At 40.5% G+C, this 26,117-nt stretch overlaps 1 protein-coding gene and 1 long non-coding RNA gene across 6 annotated transcripts in view; both read left to right on the top strand.

Moving 5' to 3' along the window:
- The window catches only part of LOC310882009, a 79,725-nt gene extending 61,612 nt beyond the window's left edge, over positions 1 to 18,113 (top strand). Inside the window, exons 3-4 of one of the 3 annotated variants that reach the window (XR_014572754.1) lie at positions 12,169 to 12,308; positions 17,559 to 18,113. This is a non-coding gene — a long non-coding RNA (uncharacterized lncRNA). Of the gene's footprint in view, positions 1 to 2,514; positions 2,555 to 2,955; positions 3,967 to 12,168; positions 12,309 to 17,558 lie in introns of those variants that run through there. The other 2 variants (XR_014572755.1, XR_014572756.1) reach the window with 2 other exon arrangements.
- A 2,130-nt stretch (positions 18,114 to 20,243) lies between these two features.
- The window catches only part of RBFOX1 (RNA binding fox-1 homolog 1), an 875,363-nt gene continuing 869,489 nt past the window's right edge, over positions 20,244 to 26,117 (top strand). For 2 of the 3 annotated variants that reach the window (XM_083800079.1, XM_083800059.1), the window contains exon 1: positions 20,245 to 20,679. In XM_083800079.1, coding sequence (XP_083656205.1) covers positions 20,677 to 20,679 — 3 coding nt within the window. In that variant the 5' untranslated portion in view covers positions 20,245 to 20,676. Of the gene's footprint in view, positions 20,680 to 26,117 lie in introns of all 3 variants that reach the window. The other variant, XM_083800073.1, reaches the window with a different exon arrangement.

The raw sequence follows: 26,117 nt of genomic DNA, 5'->3' as shown, positions 1-26,117 counted from the left end.
AATAAGAATTAAAATTTAGGCCCTAATTCATCTTGCCTTATAGCTCCTTTGCTTGAAAAAGTACAAAGGACAAATAAAGTAAATGTGAGGACCATCCAGAGAATACCATTACTGCTCAGTGCTAAAATTCTGCCAGGTCCACCTAAGAGCTCCTTAATGTATAAAGGACATGCTCCGTGGTGGCTAACAATAGAAGGAAGTACATTAGCAATATGCCAGAGCAAGGCAGGAGAAAGAATGGTCAAAATAAATGGTTTCATAGAGAAACTGTATTCTTCTGTGAATTGATGAGTGAGTGAATTGATGGCGAAGGTCAGATCCATGCAAATTAGCCTGCATTTAAACTAACAGTGGTGAATTTTCTAACTCTCTCAAAAAAAAGTGATGAAAGTAGATGGAAGGAGATGTGGTATCAGGGCATTGGACAGAAGCATCTGTCTCTAAAGAAGAGATCTGAGCAGAAGTGTGCTGGGGTGACTTGACCCCCATCTGGCATCTAAGCCCCTACCCAGCTGCTTGTTCGCTCCGTGCAGAGAAACGGGGGAGAGAAATGGACAGGCAAAAGCAAAAAGCAAAAAAACAAAAGCAAAAACAAAAATAAAAAACAACCAAACAGAAAAACAAATAACAAACAACCAAAACCAAAACCAAAAACAAACAAAAAGCACACAAGCATGATGGGCAAATAAAGACAGTTTAGTAAGTTCAGCAAAGTGGCACTTTCAGGCAAACCAAAATAAGAAGTTCATTCACTGCTTTCCATTGGCAGTCAGATGTTTAGCCATTTCCAGGAAAGCAGGGCTTCATCCTGTGTGAATGTTACTTGGGAAGACAAATGCAGTAACTCGAATGCCCCCACTTTGTCCTTCTTTCGCTCAGTGCCATGGCTGAGCACGGCGCCCTGAGGTCTGGCAGATCCCTGGGGCTGGTGGGGTGGGACCCTGGCTGTGTGCCCCCAGCTCCTTGGGTACCTCTGTCCTGGGTGCTGAGGGGGCAAAGTGGGAAATAGAGGCCTTGATGCTGTGCTAGCACTGTTCAACAACAGCTAAAGCATCAGTGTGTTATGAACACTGTTGGTAACAAATCACAAACATAGCACCAAACGAGCTGCTGTGAAGAAAACTAACTCCAATCCAGTTATACCCAGTATACCTTGGAAATGAATTATTGTGTTTTTTTTTTTTTTGTTTGTTTGTTTGTTTCAGAAGAGAATTTGTCAGAATTAATCACTAGTGTTTGGGATTTACCTGGTAATGTTCTGGCAGTGGGGGAGCTGCAGGGGTGGCCTCTGCGCCAAGAGGCTAGGGCTGTCCATGCTGGGAAGAGCTGGGTCCAGCCAGCTCCCCAGTGGACCCACTGCAGGACTCTGCAACGATGGTGGGACCCTTGAGAAATGGTGGTTAACAACGTGCAAAATGCAGACCAACAGTGTGAGGTGAGGGAAAAAGTGTGAGAAACAGCCCAAGGTTAGAGGAGGAGGAGGCGCTCCAGGCACCGGGGCCTAGATTCCTGTGAAGCCTGTGGGGAAACCATGGTGGAGGTGGTTGGGCCCTGCAGCCCACTGAGAGGACCTGCCTGGGGAGGGAAGAGTGTGATGTGAAGTACCAGCGGAGGGGAATGGATGGGAACTGACCACGACCCCCATTCCCTGTGCCCTGCCATACTCTGGAGGGAGAAGGTGGAGGAGTCAAGAATGGAGGAGTGGAATAAGCCTGGGGAAAAAAAAAAAAGGATGGGGTGAGATTTTATTTTTCGTCTTTGTTTCTCACCATCCATTTTTAGTTGTTAATAAATCAATTTTCCCCAAGTGAGTCTGTTTCTCCCATGATGGCAATTGGTAAGTGTCCTTAAAACCTGTCCTTATCTCCACCCTGTGAGCTTTTTCACTTTGTTCTGTACCCTTGTCCTGTTGAGGAGGGGCAGTGAGAGAGCGGCAGGGTGGGCGGCCGACAGCTGGCCAGGTGTAATTCACCTGGAGACATCTGCTTCTGTAACACGGCTACATGTATGTTTTCACAATTCTTTGGTGCCCGGCCTTGCTTTACAATTTTTAGTTTTGCTTCGTGTAAATCAGACAAAAAACAAACAAACAACACAAAACCACCCACAATATAATCTTAAGCTACAGTCAGAGCTCAGCGTAGTTTAGCAAAATGATTTTCCACTAAAAGTATTCATTGGTTTTTAACATTCAGATATTTTCTTTGTTGTTAATGGGTTCATCATTCTGTCAAAACAAAGACTGAAGAGGTATATGAGTTGATATTCACCTTTTTAGAGGAGGTATCTTTTCCGAGTACAGGAAAATTCAGGGCCAAATGATGAAACTCAAAAGTTCAGCAAGGGCTGCTGTGTTTTTGAACCCCAAGGACGGTTCTGCATCCCTGGAGCTAGCTTGATCTTCAGAAATCTGTGCCTACCTTCTTGATCATCTTTTGAATTTATGAAGGAGACATTTTTCCACATACCAACCTGTTCTGGCCATTCTGAAGGTTTTTTTTGTTTTTTCCCTAGGAGATGTTTTTGCCATTTTCCTGTCAGGGAATCCAGCTCGGTAGGTTTCATTATAAAATTCATTTTTGCCATTTAATGGTGGGAGGACAGTAGGTGTGTTCACTATGTGGAACAGATGGCAAGTGTATTAGAGCAAGGCTGAATCTCAGGAACAGTCCTCTGAAGAGAATCTAAACCATAATGTCATTTAAGATCAGGATATATACTATATTTTAGTTCATGTATATCTTAGTAATATAGTGAATACTTTTCTAAGCTATTTTTGCTTTCACCTGACTGTAAGTCTTCTTTCTGTCTTCAACTGGGGAAATTACGGGAAATGGTGAAGTATTTTAAGCATTTCCACAAAGCTTTGATATACTTTTTTTTATTTCTTTCTGATTCACAGGCGTCCGTCTGCACTCTTAAAGCTTTGACATTTTTTTTTTTTTCCCTTTTTAGTGGTCCTCTCTGCAAGGCAGGATGGGAACGATTCTTTTGGTGTTTGTACTCACGTGTCACGCGCTTCTCCGGACTCAGTTATTGCAGTCTCTCTCTTTCTCCCTCTTGATGTGCTGACATTCAGATGAGTCACCAGTGACTTTTTATTTATTTATTTTTGTTGTTGTTGTTAGATTGATTTCATATGTGAAATTCATTCCAAATGCCTGTTCTGAATATATTTGTCTACCTTCAATTTGCCTGGCATATTGAACAAAATCCGATTAGATGTGTTTATAAAACGACTTATCTTCCAGGCCTGCAATTCAGCTGAAAGTGTGCAATGACTGGGAAATTTTGTAGCTTGCAAGCTTCAATTGCTGGAACATACTGAGTCATCAAATACATATTCCTTTGTAGATGCTAAGCAACTTTCATCTTAATTGCACTATGCAGCGTAGTTGGGTAGTGTGGGGGTGTTAAAGTCAGCTAAGTCTAGAGTTATACCTAAACAGCCTTGTTTTCTCTTGTTTTCTCTAACAGACACTCTCAGGTATCTATTTAGATCTGTCTAACACACCATACCTGGGTTCAGACCCGTAAGGTATAACTTGCATTTGGATCTAGTGTGATAAAGTGTGAAATTCCCAGCACAAAACTCAACAATAAAATGCAAAATATTTGTGATACATTTCTATTTCAGGTTTTGTTCCTAAATCTGATATTTGTCTAGAAGCATGCTTCCGTCAAATTGGCTGTAAAAATTTGATTTCTCTATATAGGATTAATTAGTATGGCTTTTTGACTGTGTATAATTATGAGGGATCATTATAATTGTTGTTTTAGGCTTCTTTTCAATATTACCTTGAAAACCAGTTGTGATTGTATGCTGCAAACTAGAATGTTCACAGGCATTTATAGTATGCTCCAATAATAGAAAATAAAAATAGTTTAGTACTAGGAAAAGTGGTATGTGTTATGACAATAGCCACAACCAAATATCTGACAGGAGGAGCTGAATATTCTAGTGAATTCTCTTTACCATCAGAGTGGGAATGTAGCTCTACTGATAGATTTAAATTTCACTCGTCTTCTGTATCAGCTAGCAATGATATACTATTTCTAGATGAAAATAGTCATCAAAACACGTATTCCAGATTTAATCAGTAAAGTCTTACGTAATTTTAAAACTGAAAACACAGAGATTGTAATCTTGCAAAAATATCCTAACAATCCTAAAATTGTGTACAATGAGCTTTGCTAGTTCATTTCTGGGAAGGCACATGAGAGTAACAGAGATGGTATTTATTTCTATTTATTTCTTTATCTTGTGGGATAATTACACTTAAAGATTTGAAGACAATGCTCACTGTGTTACTGAGCAGGCAGCCTCTGCTGGCAGCGCCATGCTTGAGCCCTGCAGGCAACCCAGGCCCACCCTGCTGGTTGCTCACTCCTTCTGACCTATGTGTTGTGATAAGGACAGCTTAATAGGAAAAAAAGAAGGGGAAAAATAATAATAGTAAAAAAGAAATGAATACACAAACATGTGATGCCCAATGCGGCTGCTCCCCACCGGCCAACTGCTGGCCCGGGAAGCAGCGGACCCCATCCAGCTGTCCCAGTGCCATGGCGCCCCAAGGTCTGGCACGTCCCTGGGGACAGCGGGGCTCAACCGGCCTGTCTCTGTCCCCCCAGCTGCTTGGGCACCTCGTGTGTCGTTAAAAGTTAACTTAGTGGACATGTTGTGGTACCTCATCTGTTGACTGAGGCCTCCAAGTAGTGAGGGTATAACACAAAGTCAGTGTGATTGTGATGAAAGCATCATGTCATCATCTGTCTTCCCTGTTTTGGGATAAAATCTTACTGATATCTCTAAATTTGTGGTAACATTCAAAAATATTTTCTTGAAATCTGAGTATGATTCCAACAAAAAGCTTATATCAAAACACAGCTCGGATGTGGCAAAATTCAGCCTTAGCTTTTATAGCCTGTCTTTAATCAGAATTTGAAACCCTTCAGAGGAAAGGCGCCATAAAATCAATTCTAGGTAATCTTGGATATGAGCTAATAGTCCATTAATCTAGTCAATAAAAGCATGAAAAATTCTGCTGCCCTTTAGGCCTATAAACTTCTAAGAATTTTATCAGTGAAAATGGGACAGAAGTCCTAGGATTACTGCAGGGGTTACTTACTCACACTTCCACTAGAGGCTTTTGCTCTATTTTTGTTTATTTATTTATTTATTCTCATTTGAAATATATAACTCATTCGTCGAACAATGCCAGCCAAAACTTGTTACTGGTTCCATATTATACAAGAATGAGCAGCAAGCCTACAACGTATGAACCATGGGGTGATCGGTGTTGAATACATATGTCAGGTGTTAAGGAACGCAATTCTTTGACCTGCATGGTACAAGTAAAAGTGGGGTCTGCTGCTGAGCAAACTGCTTAGGAGCTATGATGAATATATTTTGATATGGTCATGCCCTGGCTTCAATCTACTTTAATTCCTGTATGCAGAAGCCACTGGAGAATACTCAGAAATGGTTTCTTAACAAAAGCAAGCTTTCCATTGAGAAGTTCCAGTCATTAGTGCACAGCTCAAGCAGGCGGCTCCTTCTCTTTCCTGGTCTCTCAGGATCAGGTTCTTGTTCTCTGGACTGGCTGCTCAGACAATCCAAAGCATATATAGACAGCAGGACTTTTGTTACCTGTGATTTCTGGGAACTGCCAAAGAGATTCTACAGGATATTAGAGAAAACAGTTTTATTTTTCTCCTCTCCCTAGAGCCTTCCACCCTTTCAGCAACTTTTCTGTATGTAACAAAGTGCCGTTGCCTTTACAGAAATAGAATCTACTTGGCGTCAACAGCTTGGCTTTCTCCAGTCTCCTGAGATGAGCAAGGATATCCCTTTGCTCCTTATTTCCAGATGAGTTGTCCTATTGCATTGTTAAGTTTCAATTATATTTTCCCATATTATAAACTTTTTCATAGATGCGATGGTGGAAGCCAAGAAGATTATAAGGATTGTTTACATATAACACAGCCCAGCAGTCCTGATTCATTGAAATGGGTGGCAAAATTTCAGTGTTTGTCTTGCAAGACAAATATTGTTAGTCGTGCAAGCATAATTTTATTGAGCTAAGCAGAAGAAGATAATGAGAACTGAGTACCAGAATGATACTTCCCAGTATGGTTCTTCTTTCGTTTTTGATGAACAACTGTTTTCCTCAAATGTATTCATTACTTAAAAATCTGATGTGAATAATTCTGTTTAATCATGCTTGCCATCTATATAATGCACTATAAAATCATTGGCTTTAATATTCAGAAATCCTAGAAGTATACTTAGTTTTGCTTATATTCAAAGGTCACATGCTAGTTGAAACTTTTTAAAGGTTTTTCGAGAGGTACGTTATCGTAGTATGAACTAGTTTAATTTGAAAGGTTGAATGAAAATTCCAAATTTTAGAGCCTATAAAAAGCCCTATCTTATTTTTGGAAAATTTTAAAGGTAAGAAAATAAGGAATTGTGTGTAGTTTATAATGGCAAGTTCTTCTTCAGTAATGGTAAGATGATTGTTACTTCAAAATCACATAAGACAGCTAATAATATAAATAGTGTTTCAGCAGTTTATCAGGGAGTTCTACTATATAGCTTTTTTATTTTTATTTTTCCCAAAATTCTAGGCTAAATCTTTGATACTTATGTTTTCTACCAGAAGTTCTATTTGCGAGACATAACGTGTTTTGAGTGCATAAAGAACTTGGACCCCTTATTGAAGAAATTTCCTCTTAAGGAAATGAAAAAGTTACATTTTATGATGTTGTGAGTGTGGCCAGATCACACATACTACAAACATAAGGATGTATAACTAAAATACCAGGAAACTATTCAGGGAGTAATGTGGTGATACAGTTTATCCATAATTTAAAAACCTTTCTGGATATATTTTTTCATAAAATCTAACAGGACTGATGTTTACTGAAACAACAACAACAAAACCCAACATTTTCAGGATATTTCAGTATAATGTAGAAGGCTCTAGCTACAGGTATATTTTCTTTTGTTATGTTTTCCATTGACATTCACAATAAGTTGCTTTTTAAAGCAAATGCTAGTGAAACGGGACCTACTTTCCTTCTTTCAATATGAATACACTATGTGCTGGATCCATAAAGCACGTAATTTTTTCCCCAGATTTTTCATACTATTTATTTATTTATTGCCTTGTTACTAAAGGTGAAGTTACTGTAGTGATGCCAAAATAGGATGTGGTCACCTTCCTGAAAGATAAGAACAGATTTTATCTGTTGCCACTGAGTTTGCTGATTCTGGTGGAACATAATTTTCGAGGTACCTGGCTGTTGCTCTTCTGACCAGTTAAGAACAAGCTCACCAGGTCCCTTCACCGAAGTGGCTGTACTGCTCATAATGCTCCAGATGCTGGTCTCGTGATCATCTCTTCTGGTACTTTGCCTCTCCTCCTTTGTCGTGTTGTATAAACAAAGATTTACACTGACAATGAGAATGAAATTGAGTTCTGCTGGATTTTTGCAAATCAAAGCAGTCACTTCACAGCCCTGAGAGTAAAGCTCAGCAAATAATTGCATATAAACTGTGTGACCTACAGATTTAGAGTGCATTTGTGCATAGTACTGCTATCTGATTCTGTTATGGTGTCAGAAGATGTTTCTGAAGGATTTCTAACATAGGAATTTCTGCAAGCAGTAAGTTGTGCTCACTATAATATCAGTCTTAATTCTGCTTCACTTTACTGATGTGCTCAGGTTGGTATGTTTAAGATTAATGAGGCATTAGCCCTCAATCAAGGAACTACTTGAGACTATAGTTGCATTAATTAATAAATTAATATCATTTGACCTTTGTATTTGGGTGGAAAGATTTATAGCTTTTTTTTTTTTTTCTTTCCTATGAGCAATGTCATGAAATTGAATTGATAGTTGCAGTATTGCTCTTGGTATGGCCTATCAATTACTGGAAGTTAAATTCTGTCCTTGCATGCAGTTTTGAAAACACATCTGTTTAGTAATGTAGCAATTGACACAGTAAATACTTTCAATAATGGTGTATATGTCTGAAAAAGTAAGATGATAAGTTAACTGTATTACAAATGGCCTTTAACTGCTGGTGTGGGGAGGAACCACCAGTTCCCAGGCTCTCCTTGCCTTTCCCTCTCTGTCATCTTTCCTCCCCTGATGAAGGACAGGTATTTAACATGAATGAAAAGGAAGACAGATTCCATGTGAGAAGAAGCACAGGGTCAAACTGGTCAGACGCTCCGAAATACAACATTAGTGAACTGGGCTCCTTCTTCCCTGTATGAGCCAACAGCGCCTTCATTCCCTGTCCTCATTTAGTATCCTTCCTCCTGATTGACCTTCTGCCGCTGTGGCTTTCTGTGTAAACGAAGAGCAAGTAAGAATTCTCTTAACCAGCAGAGAGATCAGAATAGCCAAGATATATTAGACTAGCTAACGTAATACATGCTTTAATGAATCTCAGACTTCTTTTAGCCAGTGCCTAATTTTATCCTTTAAAAATGTAGCGTCATGGAATATTTGCCTATGCCTGTATTTGCTATATAATTTCAGGCTTAATAAGTTTTCCAAACCTTTCTCTTTTTAGTGACTAGATAAGCAGTGTGTACTGGAGCTGTCTTAGTTGGCAGTGAAAACCTAACCGAGGTGACTCTTTTGTCATTGATTATTGGGGAGTTTTTATCCAGCTGGGTGCCTTCTGCATGGTCACCATAAATTAGTTTTGTGTCACTGCTTCTAACAACCACAACACATTGATAGTCTGTAAGCGATGGTTTGTGTGACCTGAGACGAGATCTAGCCTTATTTTTCCACTCTATTACTTTCAAGCATAGTCTTTCTCTTTTTAACCTGAGGTAGTAAAACAAACATAATTTTAAATTCCTTTAAAATTTATAACTGTTTTTTTTCCTTGCATCTCATGAATGCAAACCTTACAGGAGCTGTAAACTGTTAACAAGAAGATGTATGTATATGCATTTTAATAATGTGATAATGTGATCTTGTGTATTATTTTAGACTGGTTTACAGTTTTATGGCTGTTCAGAACACTCCTGGCCTGATTTTCCTACAACTGCGTATACAAAATAGGAATTCACTGATACTGTGATGAAGGTATAAAAATATAAACTTGGTATGAAGGCACAGTCACTCCTGTAAGCTTCTGGTCTACTCTGATTAATGCTAAGCATGTACAATAGGCAGAATATTCTCTGACAGGTGTTGGATTTCATGAAGCAAAAAATGTGAATGCCAATAACTTAGGAATTAACATTTTTGTTATAGTTGGGCAATTTTCATCTGATTTTCAGATAAAGATCAAGATTTGAAACTGCTTAATAGTAGTTCTTAATAGTTATTGTAAGGTTGCAGTGTTGCCAGTTTCCAAATGAGTAGAGTATTCCACTGCTTTCTAAACACGAGCTTTCAAAAAGGTAAATATGGAAATACATTTGACACATAATTGCACTTCTGATTAAGAATAGCAAATTCCTTTTTTGCATTTTTGCATTACCATCTCAGTCTCGGGGTGGGGGTGGGGAATCGTTTGTTAATTTGACACAATGAAGGTGTCGAATTTTCTATCTATTGCTATAGAAAGGATATGGAAAAAAAAATGGTTCTCTGAAGCCCCTGGGAAGGACGGGATGCATACTGGTAGGAGGGAGGTCTGGAGCCATGGAGCAGCAGAGCAGGGCTGCTCCAAAGGGCCCAGAGCACCCCATCCCCGTCCCCCTACGATGCTCGCAGCGGTGGAGTCAGGAAAAAGGAGTGAAGCTGGGCTGGGGCGGTGCGGGGAGCATGGTGCTGTAGTTACAGTCTCTGTTCCTCACCATCCTACTCTATTTTAATTAGCAATAAATTCAATCAGTTCTCCCCAATTACGGTCTGTTTTCACCGTGAGGATAACTGGTAAGCTATCTCCCTGTCTTTATCTCAACTCACGAGCTTCTTCACCTGATTTTTCCCCGACCAGCCACACACATTCCTTTTGCTTTTTGACAGTAACACAGATAGGTAACATTTTTGCTTTATTCTGTTAGGACATCTTAATTGACGTTGACAGGACTGTAGTTTTCTGAGTGATGAAAGGATGACAGCAGAATGCTTAAGGGCTGCTGCATGGTTTGGACAACTGCATGAGCCTGCCGGATCTGAATGCTCGGAATCACGGTCTCCTATAAATACCTGTACATGCATGAGAATGGATTCCCTTACTGGTTTTAGAAGAAATGACTACAGGCAGCAAAATGACTGCAGATACTTGCTGTTCCCGAAAAGAACCAAGCTCATCTTGGTAGCGTCTCGGTAGCCCTTACAGACCTGTCGTGGTTTAACCCGGCAGGTGGCTCAGCACCACCCAGCCGTGGCGGGATGGGGGGAGAATCAGAGAGGTAAAAGTGCGAGAACTCACGGCTTGGGATAAAGACAGCTGGTGAGATAAAGCTAAAGCTGCCAGCACAAGCGAGGAATGCAGTTGCCCCTGCCCAGCGACAGGGGTGTGTGCAGCCCCCACCATGCTGGCAGTGCCCCAGGAGGACAAACACTGCCACCCCGAGCTGCCCTCCTCCCGTTGGAATGCTGAAAGAGTTGAACTGCATTTGATGTAAAACCACAATATCAATCCCAGCCCTATATGTTTCTGGAATCTTTAACCTAGGAATCCTTACAGATCGTAGTCCTGGCCATAAAAAAGAACATAAAAATTATGAAATGCTTCTTTCTAGAAAGTCGTCTTTTTAAAGATGGGGTGTTATTTTTTTTTCTCATAATTACATAAAAGGCATTATCTTACTCTGTAATTAGTGTCCCTGCAATCAAATAAAGGTTATAGATTAATTGGAGAACCACTAGAAATATTTTAAAGGAATTAATGTTAATTGGGAAACAAATTATCCTGCTATGAAATATACACAATTTCAAGTGGTTTAGTATCATAACTCGCATTTTGAAGAGGATCAGACCCCTTGCAGGCCTGACTCTCACTGCCAGGGCAGATTTTAAAAATTTGTTTCCTCAAGGAATAAATTGTAACCTAAAGGGTTTTTCTAAATTTGTAGGTGCGTAGTTTAACTCGTAACTTTTAACTGAAATTAATGTTACTTATAGTATTGGTTAGCCTATCACAATCTCTCTTGTTCTTGGTGTAAAATTACTGCAGGCTCATAACTTTAACCCACAATTAAGTCTACACAGTAGATTGTAAATACAGTATTTATTATTTTATTGACCCTGTTCTATAAAAAAGATACTTGTTTAATCCCGTACAATATTTCAAGCAGTTTTCCAATTAATATGTGGTCTTTATTTGCATAAAGGCAGTTTGCACATGTGATTTGTAAAACCTTATTAAGCATCTTTTTTAGATGTGCACTGATGTGAGATTTTTTATATTCCTTGGCTGGCTGTAAACACATGTTAGAAAATCTTTGGCATGTGTTCAGGTACTGAAGCAACTGATGTGTTGCTGTAGTATGACTATCATCACTTCCCCTGGATTATTTCAGGACCATTCTTACCAAAAAAAGTCTGCTTTTATTAAGACAGGCGTAGCTGAAAAAGCCATAGATATATGTTACCTGATATTTATTGTATACTTGTGTGGTTTGTGAGCACAAGTGTCTGAAGGAGAGTTTTTTTTTGTTTGTTTGATTGTTTTTTAATTAAAACATTTGACACAGGGACAGCTCACAGGTTACTTCCCTGACTTGTAGTCATCTGGACAACCTGTAGGCTACAGGTGAGGATGAGTTTGAAAATCTTTTTTTTTTTAATGATTGTTGTTTTTTTAATGATTGTTGATTTTTTTTAAACACTTGCTATAAAAAGAGCAGTAGAAAATTATAAGTCAACTGTAATTTTTAGTTTTGAAAAATATGCATCTATTGTAGTGTGTTTTGTATGGGTGCAGACTGGTCTATAAGTACAAATTCCACATCTGTTTTGATTGCGAGTTGATGACATCATCTCTGAATCAACTCTGTAAGCAAAACCTAGTTTCAAGCACTTTCTCAGGAAAACTCTTCTGACAGATTAAGCATGGCCAAATATTTACATTTGTATAAAATCCTATAAAAATCAGATTTATTTTATACTCTTGTGCCTTAGATTTAGTTACAGGAATAAACTTAGCGACTATGTATGTAAACTTATTTTTTGTTACAGACTCTGTCGGAGTACTGCTGGCCTTCAATATCTCCTCATCTCAAACAACGCTGGAAATGAGTTGTACTTCACTACAGAAGCTAACAGTGTTATGCCAGTAATCACTTCAAGAATACTATTTACCATCTACCAAGAGAAAGGTAGGGATCAATCTACATGTGTTCTCTATCATGTATTAAAAATGTTTAAGGTTGCCCACATTAAAAATTAATTTCCACACATTTCCATCAAGAATGCCATTAATCTAACCCACAGTACAAGACACATGAAAAACCTATAAGAAAGAGAGGCGTATCCCCCAACCCCTTCTGTGCTTTCTTTCAAGACTGACTCTGAGGTGCTCCCATCTAACAACAGAAGATAGAAATAATTCAATTTTGGAGAAGCTTTTTTTTTTTTTTTCAGTTGCATATCCAAAGGCCCCTGTGCAAAGGTTTTCCTAATCCTTTTCCAATAAAGAACATAAAAACCTCAAAGGTGGTATTTCCAGAGGCATATATTACTAGAAAGAACTAATATTTGAGGGGCTTAATTTTATTAAAAAAGTGCAAGAGCCATGTGTCTAGCTTCACATAAAGTTTAGTAAAAGGTTAGAAAATTAGCTCATATGTGCTGTTTATACATTTGGGTGGATGAAGGAGACTTTACATTTCACAACTGCTTATTTCTGACAAGTTCCAAAATTCTAGTGAATTATGTATGCATCCACTTAGCCAAAAAGGACTGAACTGAGGGTACAGACTGAGTTCACAAATGGTACTAGGAAGCTTTCAGATGGTAAGATGAAAGTAGATCTTGGTCACTGCTGCCCTGGACTTGAATATGTGGCCTACAGTCAAAGAGTTGTGTCTTTTTCAGTTTTTTCTCCCTAACTTGTGAATTTTTGCTCTTCATGAACAATTCATGAACTTTTATTTTTCTTCAGCAATTGCATTATGAATCAAGGATTTAACTGGAATAAGATAATCCAGGAAATAGTAAATTTCAATTCATTTTTATGAATCTAATATGTATTCAGTATATGAGATCAGAGAAGTGAATACATTAGAGACAAAAATATTAGAAAGAAACTACCTATTTTTGTAACTGTAGGTTAATTCCCAAAGACATTTAACCAGAAATTGTGGCAGAACTGACTTTTTGCAGCTCTGGGGGGACTTCTGAGGGGGGACTTCTGGGGACTTCTTGGGGGACTTCTGGGACTTTCTCCCCTTAGGAGTGAGTGAATACCTCTTTGCAGATTTCTTCTCTGTTATTACTTATTTATATTGGGCTATTTTTCAGCTTGACTCTATATCTAGAGCAACATGGATCCACAGCTAAATGCTTTGGAAAATATTTCATTATTTCCAGCGGATTTGTTTATCTCTCTCTTGGCTAAATGATAGCTTCTCCATATTTGTTGTTGATGGAGCTGTTTTAAATTCTTTTGCTGCTGTCAAACATAGAATCCAGTGTGATGTTAGGTAAGTGGTTGTCAATTACATTAGTCCACGCTCCAGGGTTTGTTATCTTCAATTTTAGAGTAATGCCAAAACCATATTGTTAGGCTGAGGGTAGGTGATAATTTTAAAATCCAGTGAGTCGTGAACTATAAAGGCTAGCTAGGAGCTCATGCTTTGGACCATTAAGAATCAAGAAGTTTTCACAAAAGATTCTGCCTTTCAGCACGACTATTTAAATAAGATTTTGTATTTAAATAAGTTTTATTTAAATTCATATTTAAATTTCTTTAAATAAGAATTTTAAGTTTGGCATATATGTAAATGCAGGTGTCTATGAATTAGCTCCCCAAATGTAAGGGAAGAAGTCAGAGGATGCAATAAAAAAGTTACCGCATTCTGAAGATTTCATAGATGCCAGTTTGTTCAGACAGCTCTGAAAGAGTAAACTACATAATTTGCAAGTATGAAAACAGTACTTCCAAGCCTGTACAAATGATTCAGTAGTAAAAAGGTTATCACTCAAGGCATAGTAAAAAGAAGTTACACTTGAGGAAGTCATAAGAACTGTCAGTCCTTCAGTTGCTCTGAATCCTGCAATGGCAATACAAGAATTGAAGACTACATATCACAACATCAAATACACTCTGTCTGTCTTCTCAAATTGCTGAACTAAACTCTCCATTTTTTTGCATGTGAGTTTTTAAGTATTGAGAAGATGAGTGTGCCCCCCTACCACACCTGAATTTATACTAAGACCTACAAAGCCTGTCTGTAGGACTTCCAGTACATACTGAAAAGAACTTACTCCTTGGAGCTGTAGCAGCATAAGGTCAGTACTGAGCTCCTCAGTAGCCTGGCTGTATGTTTACAGCTAAATAGTCTAGTGGCTCTTGGAGTTCTACAAAGAAAGTTAAGGAAGGAAACCATTTGAGAGCTGAAGAAAAAGGGGAAGTGGCTTGTGGCAGTGGCATCATCAGGAGCCAGATGGAGTTGGAACTGGATGAAAATTTCCTGGGCATGCTTCCTCCCTTAGAAAAGCCTCAAACTAAAAAAAAAATAAATATATATATATATATATGCTTAAATCATTGTTTTTAATAATTCTTTTCAACACCTCTGTAACCCTGTTGAAATATAAATGGAAATGAAAATGGAAAGGGAAGCACAGAACCTAATAATGTTTGATCTGTGAACCAATCCATCCACATAGGATAACAAAAAGACAACACATAAACCTGTAATTTTCCTACAAGAAAGGTCAGTTAAACCAGCTTGACCTTTTTCCACATATAAAGCAATATATCCACATATACAGCAAACTACCAGCCCCATCCGAACAGTCTCCAATCTCAAGGCTCTCTCAAAATAAAGCACAGATATAGAAATAAGTAGATGCTGATGAACTGGGCATTCAGTTGTTTCTTCAAGATGGCTCGAGTAATTTTACATATGCTATAAGTTACAGTAAAGAAAGAGACAAATGGTATTTCAGAATAACAACTCCCTGGATGAATGCAATGTTAACATTTTATCACAGACAAATAATAATAATAAAAAAGACAAAATAAAAGACACCTTTTAATTTGTAGATATTTAGATAGAAGCACATGAAGATACTGCTATGAAGACATTAAAAATTGTTTTATTTTCTACTTGATTCTACTAAATAACAAGAAATTGCTAATTCAATAGATGCTAAAACTATGTGACAATGTAGTTCATTTTATTCTGTGGGAGTGAAGCCTGAAACCTAACTAATAGCACCTTAAAACTGTGGGACAAATATTCCGGAATTGTTTTCCTAGGTAGAACTATGTGACCAACAGTAAGGGGACACCACTAGTTTAAAGCTGCCTTCTGACATCAAGAAAAAGGTATTAAAACCAGTATTAATTAAAAGTATTGACATTCCAGTATTTGATACAAAGTAAATAATCCTTTCTCTACAAAGAACAAGCAAATGACAAATTCAGTCTAACCAGAAGTCCAAAGCTAAATCATTATCCTTATTCAACTCAACACCTTATCCAGAAAACAAGTGCTCGATATGCTATAAATTGTCAAAAATTAAAAAGTGCTTAAGAAATCTGTGGTTAAACTGAAAAAACAAGCAAACAAAAAACACAACAAAAACAAACACAACGACAAAAAAAACATCGGAATGGTACATGTACAGAATGGTACATGTACAGAATGGTACATCTTTGTTTATGTTTTTGTGTGTGTGTTTGTAAAGGCTGATTTGTCAGTTTCTTTTTGTCCCGTGGCAGGATTTCAATGTTCTGTTGTGAATTTCAAGAATCAAGATGCATAGAATCATAGAATAATAGAATCATTAAGGTTAGAAAAGACCTCCAAGATCATCAGGTCCAACCATCGCCCTACCACCAATGTCACCCACTAAACCATGTCACTAAGTGCCAGGTCCAACCTTTCCTTGAACACTCCTAGGGATGGTGACTCCACCACCTCCCTGGGCAACCTGTCGCAATGCCTAACCACTTTCTCTGAGCAGAAATGTCTCCTAATTTCCAACCTAAACCTGCCCTGGTGCAACTTGAGGCCATTCCCTCTAGTCTGTTCACTAGTTACTTGTGAGAAAAGGCTGACCCCCAGCTCCCCACACCTTCCCTTCAGGTAGTTGCAGAGAGCAATGAGGTCTCCCCTGAGCCTCCTCTTCTCCAGACCAAACACCCCCAGTTCCCTCAGCTGCTCCTCACAGGACTTGTGTTCCAGGCCCTTCACCAGCTTCCCAGCCCTTCTCTGGACATGCTCCAGGGCCTCGATGTCCTTCTTGTATTGAGGGGCCCAAAGCCATCATTCAGCAGTACACTTCTTGATGTTTGAAGGGTTAATTATCAGTGGATATTACCAAAGCATGTAGTAATGCATGATGATTTTGAAGATGATTCATGAAGTGTTTATGTCGCCAAAATTTATAATGCGTCAGCAACAACCACAAATGCATTTATTACATATTTCACTGCGTATGTCTTATATGTTCACTTACCCATTGGTAATGAAATGAACAGCCCCTAAAATAAAGTAATAAAACTGCAGTGGTTGTGGATGTTATAAATGTCCTTTGCTGCTAATACATTATGAAGTTTTAAAGCATTAAATGCATGTACTATTTATATCATTCTCACTAATACATGGAATCTTTATGTTTTGAGGATTTCAAATAATATTTTTACCACTTTTCTCTTTAATTTTATTTCTTTTGTGACAGCATCTGTGGCATTTTCTTCATCTGCTGTCCCAAACAATTATTTTATCCAAGAAGTAGCCCTCTTTGACCTCCAGTTCATCTCCCACATCCCATAGATCTGTTCTGGTTTTTATCCTGTTGTCTTTTTTTGATTAGCAATGAAACCATTTTTCTTTCTACTGCAATAATCATCACGTATCTATTTATCCCACAGAAGTGCAGTAGTGAGGAACAAATTAGCTCTAATGACACGGCACCAGGCTCTGAACCTAACGATCTTGCATTGTACATACATGCCCATTTGTTTTCCCGTTACAGAAAGGTTGGTGTTCTCAGTCTGAAATACAGTTCAGGTAACGTTAAGTGATTGTTAACACAAATTCTGTTGTGAGTAACACTTCCCTTACTCAGCAGGCAATCTGTTATAAGCTGTTTAACCCTCAGATTTCAGGAGTTACATAGAAGAGGAAGACTACCTTCTTGCCTGCTGGTGATGATTAGATGATCAGCAGGAAACCCCACTCTGCTTCCAGTGCCCCTCCCAAATATTTCTAGGTAGAGAATTCAGTCCTGCACCATTTATAATTGCTTTATTTGCCCACACACCACTGAAGATGGGTTCATAAGGAGAAGGCTGTGTGATCTGAGCAGTTGAAAGTGAGGATGCTGCTTGTCTGTTCTGAAAAGAAAGCGTGGGAGAAAGGCCAATAAAAGTCTAAAGTGTCTGTCCACAGCTGAGTCTGAAGATACCTAACCAGGCTGAAGGCAGAAGAAACAGATGGCCTAGGTGGGAGCTGGAGGAACCTTCATCACTGCAGCTTCAGAAGATCAAAACGGTGCATGGGAGAAGAGGCCAGAAGACTAAAATATTTCAGTAAAACTGGGGAAACATCTGCTCATTGAATAATTTCCTTAAATAATCTGTTCTCCAAGTATTGCTTGTATTTTTTTATATACTTTTTTTATATTTAGTACAGAAACTTCTGATAGCTCATTAGCTTGAGTAAGTTTTACATATCTTTGCTGAGCCTTTCTGATGTGTTCCTTGTTGCCAGCTCCCTTTGATCTTCAGGATATGCATGTTCCACCTTGCACCCACAGCACAAAGTTCTGCACTGTGAGTCTTCTCCAAGAAGAGTTAGTCTGCTGCAGACCTCAGCAGACAAGAAAACAAGAATAGCTTTTCTTCTGCTGACCAACTCTTGTCTTGCAAAAGATGCAAAAACTGTTGTCTTTAGTAAGAGTCTGAGTGCTGAGATTTATAGTTTAAAATCCAATGTATACATTAAATACTTAGTTAAATTATAGATACAGGAGTACAGCTTTTAAGAGATCAAAATTAATCCATATTCTTCATCAGCACTGTCAGAGGCTCTGATGGAGATATTATATCCTGATTTGGGCACCATGTTTTAAAGGAAGACTGGAGGTATTCTTCAGGAAAGAATAGAACAATCAGAAATAGAGAAAACATGAGGAAAGTGTGAAAGAAGAGTTGAGCAACTGGAGAAAGGAATACGTGTCAGGGAGGGGAGAGGAAAAAGGATGACATAACTTGTGTTATATGCGTTAAAGAATCTTGCAAACAGGAATGACCAAGCTGTTATCTGTGTACCTAATAGATAGGACAAATGGAAATGGTGTTAAAACATATAAGAAAGATTCACTTTAAAAGTATATTGCTTACTGACTTGCTGAATCTTCATTACCAAAGATTTTCAGGAATGAATTAGGAATGGCACAGTTAGAGTTCTCCTGGTCTCGAGCACAAAGGGACTAGGTGACCCTCCAAGGCAGATTTTTCTCGCACTAAAAACCCGTTTCTGTCCTTGGGAATTGTGTTTAATTTACACTTTCTGATCTTTTACTAATACCACTTTCTCACACGCATATCAGTAAATATGGTTTAGATCTCTTTGACTGCCGAGAATAACAGTAAAATCATTTTATAGTACTTTAAAGAACTTGAGGATAATGTTTTGGCTGCCAGTTTATGTCTGTTGGACACACAAGCCTCCCGTAGCCTTCTTGGGTTTGGTTTTAGAGTGAATTAGAAGGCTGAAGTAAGAAATGCAAGAAACTAACGGGGTGGATTTAAAGATCCGTTTTGGGGTCTTCCAATGCAATCAAAATGGATCAACCAGCCTGGGTCACGAAGTGGGGCATGCATTATCAGATAATCTGGTGCAATAACTTGACAATTTAGATTTTGATCCTGAAAATGCATGCATGGCTGACTTCATACATCTCAGTAATCTGACAGATTTAAGCAGTTTGGAGCTGAAGGTTTCCAGCCCTTAGTTTAACAGTTTCATGTATGATGAGGAGTAGAAAATTCTGAATTTACTGCTTAAAACAACCCTGCTCCATGAAGTAGGGTGACTTGGTACATTCCTGAGCAGTCCCGCTTTCAGTACTTAGGGGAACAAACGTCACTCCTGCTACTTTAATAAGTAGCAAAAGAAACAGGCCAGGCCCCAAGCCACCAATAGAAGTCCTGGGTTATAGGTATCTGTGTTTGAGCTACTTCTGTATATGTCGTCTGTGCAATCTACGGTTGAACTTCAAAATACTGTGGCTGTATTTATTTTCAGCACAGATGAAAGAATTTATAAGTACATTACTCATGGAAAGCAGTTTTTAAATAATCATATTCTCATATGTTTAGGATTTGAAGCTGGCTTCCTCACATCAGCTGCACTGTTATTACCATCTTCCCTTCTAATTCCACACACCTAAAGCCACCCCCTACTCCTAAGCCGTGAGGGGTAGCCTGTCTTTCTCTAATCCTCAGAGCACCCACGTGTGATTGACACAATTTACACGTTGAATTAAATCCCAGTGGCATTAATTTAACAACCGGAGGTTGCGCAGCACAAAGATGTTTGATCATTACAGAATTAATGTATCGGAAGGGACGAGGCAGCATTCTGGCGGGTCTTGATGTTTATTTTTTTATTTTTTTCCCTCAAACTTTCTCATGAAGGGCTCCTGCCAGCGCGATACAACGGCAGTCCCCGCGCTGAGGGACGCCGCGATGCTCTTCTCACTAGCTGAGCGCTGGAACTGGAGTAGGACGTGCTTTCCTTCGGCCGGGAGGCGGCAGGCAGAGATGCCCGCCTAGCGCCAAGGGCACCCTTCTGCCCAGCGCCTTCCCAAGCGGCGCTTGGCGTCGCTTCTTCGAGCCCCTCGCCGGCTTCCTGCACCCACAAGGGCTTCGGCCGCCGCCCCAGGCTGCCGGGACAGCGGCCCCCAGGACCGGCCAGACCCCTGCGGACAAAAAGTTGTGACCGCGCCGCCGCCGCCGAAGCGAGGCGGTGCCGCCGCGCGGCCCGGCCGCGGCCGCTGCTCGCCGCCCCCCGGTGCCGCCGTGCGCGGCGGGGCCCCGCGGGCCGCGCCTCAGGGCGCCGCCGGGCACCCGGGCGCCGCCGCGCGGCCGCCGAGCCCGGCCGCGGAGCCCCCGCCGGGCTTGAAGGTCACCTCCGCCCGCTCGCCCCGCTCCGGAGCCACTTTCGGCGGAGGCTGGCGAGCGGCAGCGCCTCCGCCCACAGCCGGCCAGGTCCCTGCCCGAGCGCCGCGGGGCTCCCGCTGGCCACGGCACAGCGCAGCAGCGGGAAGCCGCCCGCTTCGCTCGCCCCCTCCACCGGCCGCCGCTGCCCGCTCTGCCCGCGGGCGGGCCGGGGGCTCCGCTACCGGGCGGCGGCGGCGGGGGGGGCGCGGCGCGCAGCCGGGAGGGCGGGGAAGGGCTGAGGCGGCGGCGGCGGCGGCGAGGAGCCGCGTCCCGCTGCCACTTTCCCGGCGCGGCCGCTGGCTTCGGACGGGAGAGGCGCCGCGGTCGCCGCCCGCCTCTTTATGGTGAGTTCGGCCGCGGCCCCGCGGAGAGGGAATCGAGGAGGGGGGGCCGGGGCAGGAGGTGTCGCTCCCCGAAAGTTTCCGGGGCGGCCCGGGCGGGGGTCGCGCAGCCGGGGCTGCGGGAGGGAGCGGGGGGCGGCGGGGCCCTGCCTGAGCCCCTCAGGGGGAAGGCGGGAGGGAGGCGGCGGGCACGGGAGGTGGGGGCCCAAAATAAGGCAGTGCGAGAAAATGGCCAGCCGGGTTGCTGGCTGGAAGAGGGGAGATGCTCAGCTGCCGGAAAACTACTTGCCTGTAAGTCACCGGTGGTTACCTACAGCCTAGGCTATTCATCATTTCATTTTCTCCTGCATGGTTCCATCAGAAAGCAGGTGTCCGTGTTGCCTGCGTACACGTTCACTAGGTGAAGGCACGCTACGCGTGTTTTACATGCACAGGTAGCTCCACCTGGGCTGCTGCTCTCAGCAGCAGCAGCACGCGTCTGCAGTGTGACAGGGGCACGCGCTCGACATTGCCCAAATCTGTAATATGGCTGTTGGAGATGGAGCTGCCAACTTGCCATGGCGCACACAGATGGTGAGACAAATGCGGTCTAAAGTTTGAAGTGATTCACATCAGCAGAGTGTGAATGATCTTGTCCAAATCTGCAACTTTTGTTTTTCTGCTCTGACTTGCAAATGTGACGTAGCGTGCTTGAGCCTCGCGTAGGGCAGCGATGACCGGTTTTTCACATTAAATAAAATGCAGCTTATTCAATGGAATTGAATTTTAAGGTATAATAGACCTAGAAGGTGGGGTCCCAAGAATGTAAAGTCCCTTCCTTCCCTTCTCATTCTGGACTTAATTAAGAGAGGAAATACACTGTGTGTTACATTTGTCATTTAGAAGTGTGAAAACAACTACATGCATGGAATATAAAAGTAGAAGTGAGATTTTTGCATTCTGTGGTGGAGATTGATGATCATGGAAGTATTACAATCTGAAATGAAGTTATTCCTCATTTCACAATCAAATAATTCTTTTTTTTTTAGAGACCAAACAGTCATAGCTGCTTGACAAAACGCATATTGAGAAGAGTGGCTGGGGTGAGGTGGGGGGGTGAGTTTTCCATGCCTATCTGAATAGATCATTTCTAAGAAAGTATTTGGTATCACATACTCCGGTTATCAGGTTTACAGTAGTGATTTAGAATAGCTCAAACTATGGTAGTTTTAGCCTATTTTTATTTTCTTTTACTTGAGCAGTTTTGAATTCATGAGGTTTTGGGAAGCTATGTAGCATTTGTGCTTATAGTCCAAATTTGCTGAATTCTCAGGTAGGCTTTAAAGGCTTGGCTACCCAAGTTTCATTTACCATTTGTTCTTCTGGTAGATACAGTTTAAAAATATGTGGCATTTCCTGAAATGAAGTCTGTGTTTATAGTTGTCAAGACTGTAGTTTTTTTTTTTTTCAATTAGTACTTAGCTATCAGTAATATAGCTGACAAATATAATGAATAAAATGCGCAGAATGCTGATGATTTTGGTACTTCTTGTAATTGCAGTACTTTGTGTCCTTGAGGCGCTGAGGGTGCTTTTCTGGCTTTCATAGAAAAGATAGCCTTAAATGACAGAAATACTGTCAGGAGTCAAGTGTCGAGGAAGAGCATGGAATTGTTAATTCTTGGATTCATATTGTGATACTTCTCCAGTGTAAAATACGAGCCCGCATGTAGGACTGCAAGGTTCGATTCACAGCACTGTGAATTATTGTAGCGGTGTCTGCTCTCTCTCCATTACTAGCATGCACTGCTGATTACTGCAGAGGAGGGAGAATGGGATGTCAGTAGGCCACGGCTGCCAGTGCTGCTGGGTTTTGAAGTTTACTCTTAGTTCCCAAGCTGCAGCCCTCCACAAATCCCCTTTGAAGTTAAAGCAGGGGATAGCGAGACTGAAGGGGGCTTGGTCACTCGGGCAGGCAGTCTGTCTGCCCAGGGCATGACCAGTTTACACGTGTCATCTCTTGGAGGTTCGTGTGCTTCTTCTATGCTCCTTCTCCTTGCTTTAGCTCCTCCTGCTTTTGCTATTTGCTTATTTATTTCACCTCATGTTTTCTTCTTAGTTTATGCTCTTTCTTCTTTTTTTCTTGTTCCCTCCAAACTGTCTGTCCCCCGGTAAGCACAGGTAGTCCCTCTCTCAGTACTTCTTACTGCTTTCTGAAGGACCTGCTGCTTTTCTGCCAGTCCCACGTATTCGCTGACTTTTCCAGGTGGCCTGTGCCTTCATGTCAGGACAGCGCTGGCTGGGCATCCAGCTGTAGCAGCACTTAGAAAGACTGGGACCTTTCTTCTTCAGGAAAGTTATTTTGCCTGCATCTCCCCAGTCTTTTGTGTTCTCTGGAGGTTAGTGACAGTGCAGTAAAAGTATTGGGTGTGTACATTTATATGACTCTTACTACTACTACTGACTTAAAAATAAATTATTACCATTATTAGTATTCTAGGAATAGGAGTGGAAGAAATGTAAGAACAGTGTTTATCTGTTTGGTTTAGGTTTTAGTATTGCTGGGTTTTGGTGAGATCACAAAATTGACTCTAGTGAAAAATAAACTGAGCGGATGTGCACTTTAAGCTCCATGGATGGACTGTTCTTTTGTTGTTGTTGTTTGGTTGGTTGGTGTTTTTTTTTTTTTTTTAATGAAAAAGCACTTGACATCATTATTATGGGTACATTTTAGATACTTAGTGCTCTGTAGCAATGATGTGTTTGTATATAATGATATTTACTGATGCTGTTTATCAAGACATGGTAGAAAAACAAAATTACAATAAAGTTTTCCAGTTGCTGCCAGCAGGTGAGTAACATGACAGAAATTCCCCCAAGGAGATGTCCATGCAGTTACTCGCTTGGCCGTGGCGTCCTGCAGTGGAGGGGCTGTTTTGTGTCTATCCCTTCAGGTTGTTCCTGCTAGAGCAGCCACAATCCACGTTACAAATGCTCACCCTAATGTGACATTGCAGGCAGAGGATGGGAAATATGGTGGTGGTGTATGGTTGCAAATGTGTGTTCTGTATGAAGCCGATCTCTGTTTCAGTATGTGAATTAAGCAAGTTAGTGCTTAAACAACTTAAGAGGTAAGTTGGCATTCCTGTTCTCATCTAGTAGCTTGGGCCTCAGTATGTGGCATTTCCATAAGGTTTATGGAAATTTTGTTGGGCTTGATACTGTGGTAGAGGTAAAAATAGTACTTGTGGCCAGAAGTGAGCAATTAATAAGCAAAAATTATCGTAGACGTCTCCAGGAATCATATACCAATACAGTTTTTAGGAAGGACTTAATGGAAATTGTATCCTCAGTCTCACTTTGTGCGGACAGGTAAGCTGCGTTTCAGACCAGAAGAGCCATTCAGCATTCACTTGGTGTGGGCGAAGCTGTGGACAGAAGAGACCAGTCGCTGAGTTCAATAATCCAGCACCACTAATTTATCATGCTGTAGCTTTGAAATGGCAATATCTGATTTTTAAAACTAATTATCAGCATTATATACTGTGAAGATGGAATTCCCTGACCACAAGGAGATATATTACTTACAGTTGTGGAAGGCATGGGTATGTTTAACCTACAGTTTCTAAAAGCTGTATTACACTGAAAACAAAAACAAAAACCTACCTTAATTACTTTAATTGAGACTGATATATGATACTACAGCTTGAGAGAACAGAGCAGCTGAAAAATAAATATTTTCTTTTAATGATTCATTTTGTGCATCTGACAGAACAGTGTATACATACTGTTCTCTTGTATCTTGTTCCTGTTTCATGTAGGAGGAGTCTGGAGATGCTCGTTTGTAAAAATAGTACGGGAGAAAAACTGAAGAGTTTGGAAACAAGTGAATAGGCAGGTCTTAAAATAGCAAACAGAAAATTAGGTGGTTATCTGTGATTGTGAAGTCATTGAAATTAGTGGCAGATCTACTGTTGGCTGGATTGTGCAAAATTTGAATAAATAAGAACTGCGGTATTTCTTGAGAGCAGAAAGATCCTATCTCCGAGGATCCTTTCACAAATAATTAATGGGAATTCTTTATTTTTTTATTGTTGCTTTTTGTTTTTATTTTTTTTCTTAGTTGCACTTATTTATGTTAGTTTAATTCTTTTAAATAAATGCTAATATTTTTCAGTACCCATCATTATTTTCCAGTGCAAATTCTTCTCAGAAGTGTAGTGCCATGTCTGAAACTTCACGTTCTGTGTTCCTGAATGTAGTGTAAATAGGTACGGATCTTACCACCCGTTCGAGCATATGCATTTATGATTAAAAAGGAAAAGATTTATGAAGTTGTATATCAGTATTTATTGCACTTTTCATAACTGTATTATTTTGCTAAATTTTAATATGCCCAAAACTACAACTTACTGCAAATGAGATCATTTTATTTGTGTCCTTTAAGTTGATGTGTAGAAAAATGAAAGTAAACCAGAAGGAAATCTTACCTGACACAGGAGAACACTTCTGGGATGCGGGGGTTTCATGGTGTTATATAGCAGCAGCACTGAAGCACATGTAACATTCTGAAGAGCACAACAAAGCAGTCATGTTTGATTCACAGTGTGGAATACAATTAGATGTCAAGCAACATTGAATGCCAAAGATGTGCTTGTCAGACTTCAGAAGTTTTGTTTTTTGCTAGGTAGGTGTAGTTTAATCATAGAATCATAGAAAATCCTGAGTTAGAAGGGACCCACAAGGTTCATCGAGTCCAACGCCTGGCTCTGCACAGCACAACCTAAGAGTTAAACCATCTATCTAAGGGTGCTGTCAAAATGCTCCTTGCACTCTGGCAGGCTCAGGGTCTGAGCACTGCCCTGGGGAGCCTGTGCCAGTGCCTGACCACCCTCTTGGTGAAGAAGCTTTTCCTAACACCCAGTCTGGGCTTCCTCTGTTCTGCTCCAGATTTTGTACTTTGTATAGAACCTCTCCAGAAGCAAGAATACTTATAAGCGGAGATTTTCATGAATATTCAGAAATTCTTGATTGTTTCTGACGTTTATTTTGAAGTATGAACTGTTTGGCTCTTTTAAAGGGGAAAGTAACTGTTAGGAATTTTGCATGTTCCTTTCAGAAATGTAAAAAATGTTTGAAGGTTCTGTGATAGAAAACACGTATACAATTCTAAAACTCTTGCAATTTTTACGAGGCTAGTTAAAAAACCACCACCAACAAAAACCAAGAACATTTTGCAACTTTGGATGCAGTTTTAAAATCCTTTGTTTCCAAATAGCAGGATGGTATTGCAGCTAATTCTCTGAAAGGAGGAAGGTAAATACATGAATTTAGACTGACAGATGCCTTACTGCCTAGCTATGCAATACACTGCCTTAAAATTAAGACAGCTGTCGGGAGTGGAAAGCGCTGTACCACGAATGGGGAGTGTCAGTGCGAGGCTGACTGCAGTCACTCAAGCTG

Source organism: Anser anser (assembly GCF_964211835.1).
Source record: "Anser anser genome assembly, chromosome: 15".
Lineage (NCBI taxonomy): Eukaryota > Metazoa > Chordata > Aves > Anseriformes > Anatidae > Anser > Anser anser.
This window is presented reverse-complemented; position numbering and strand designations above follow the sequence as displayed.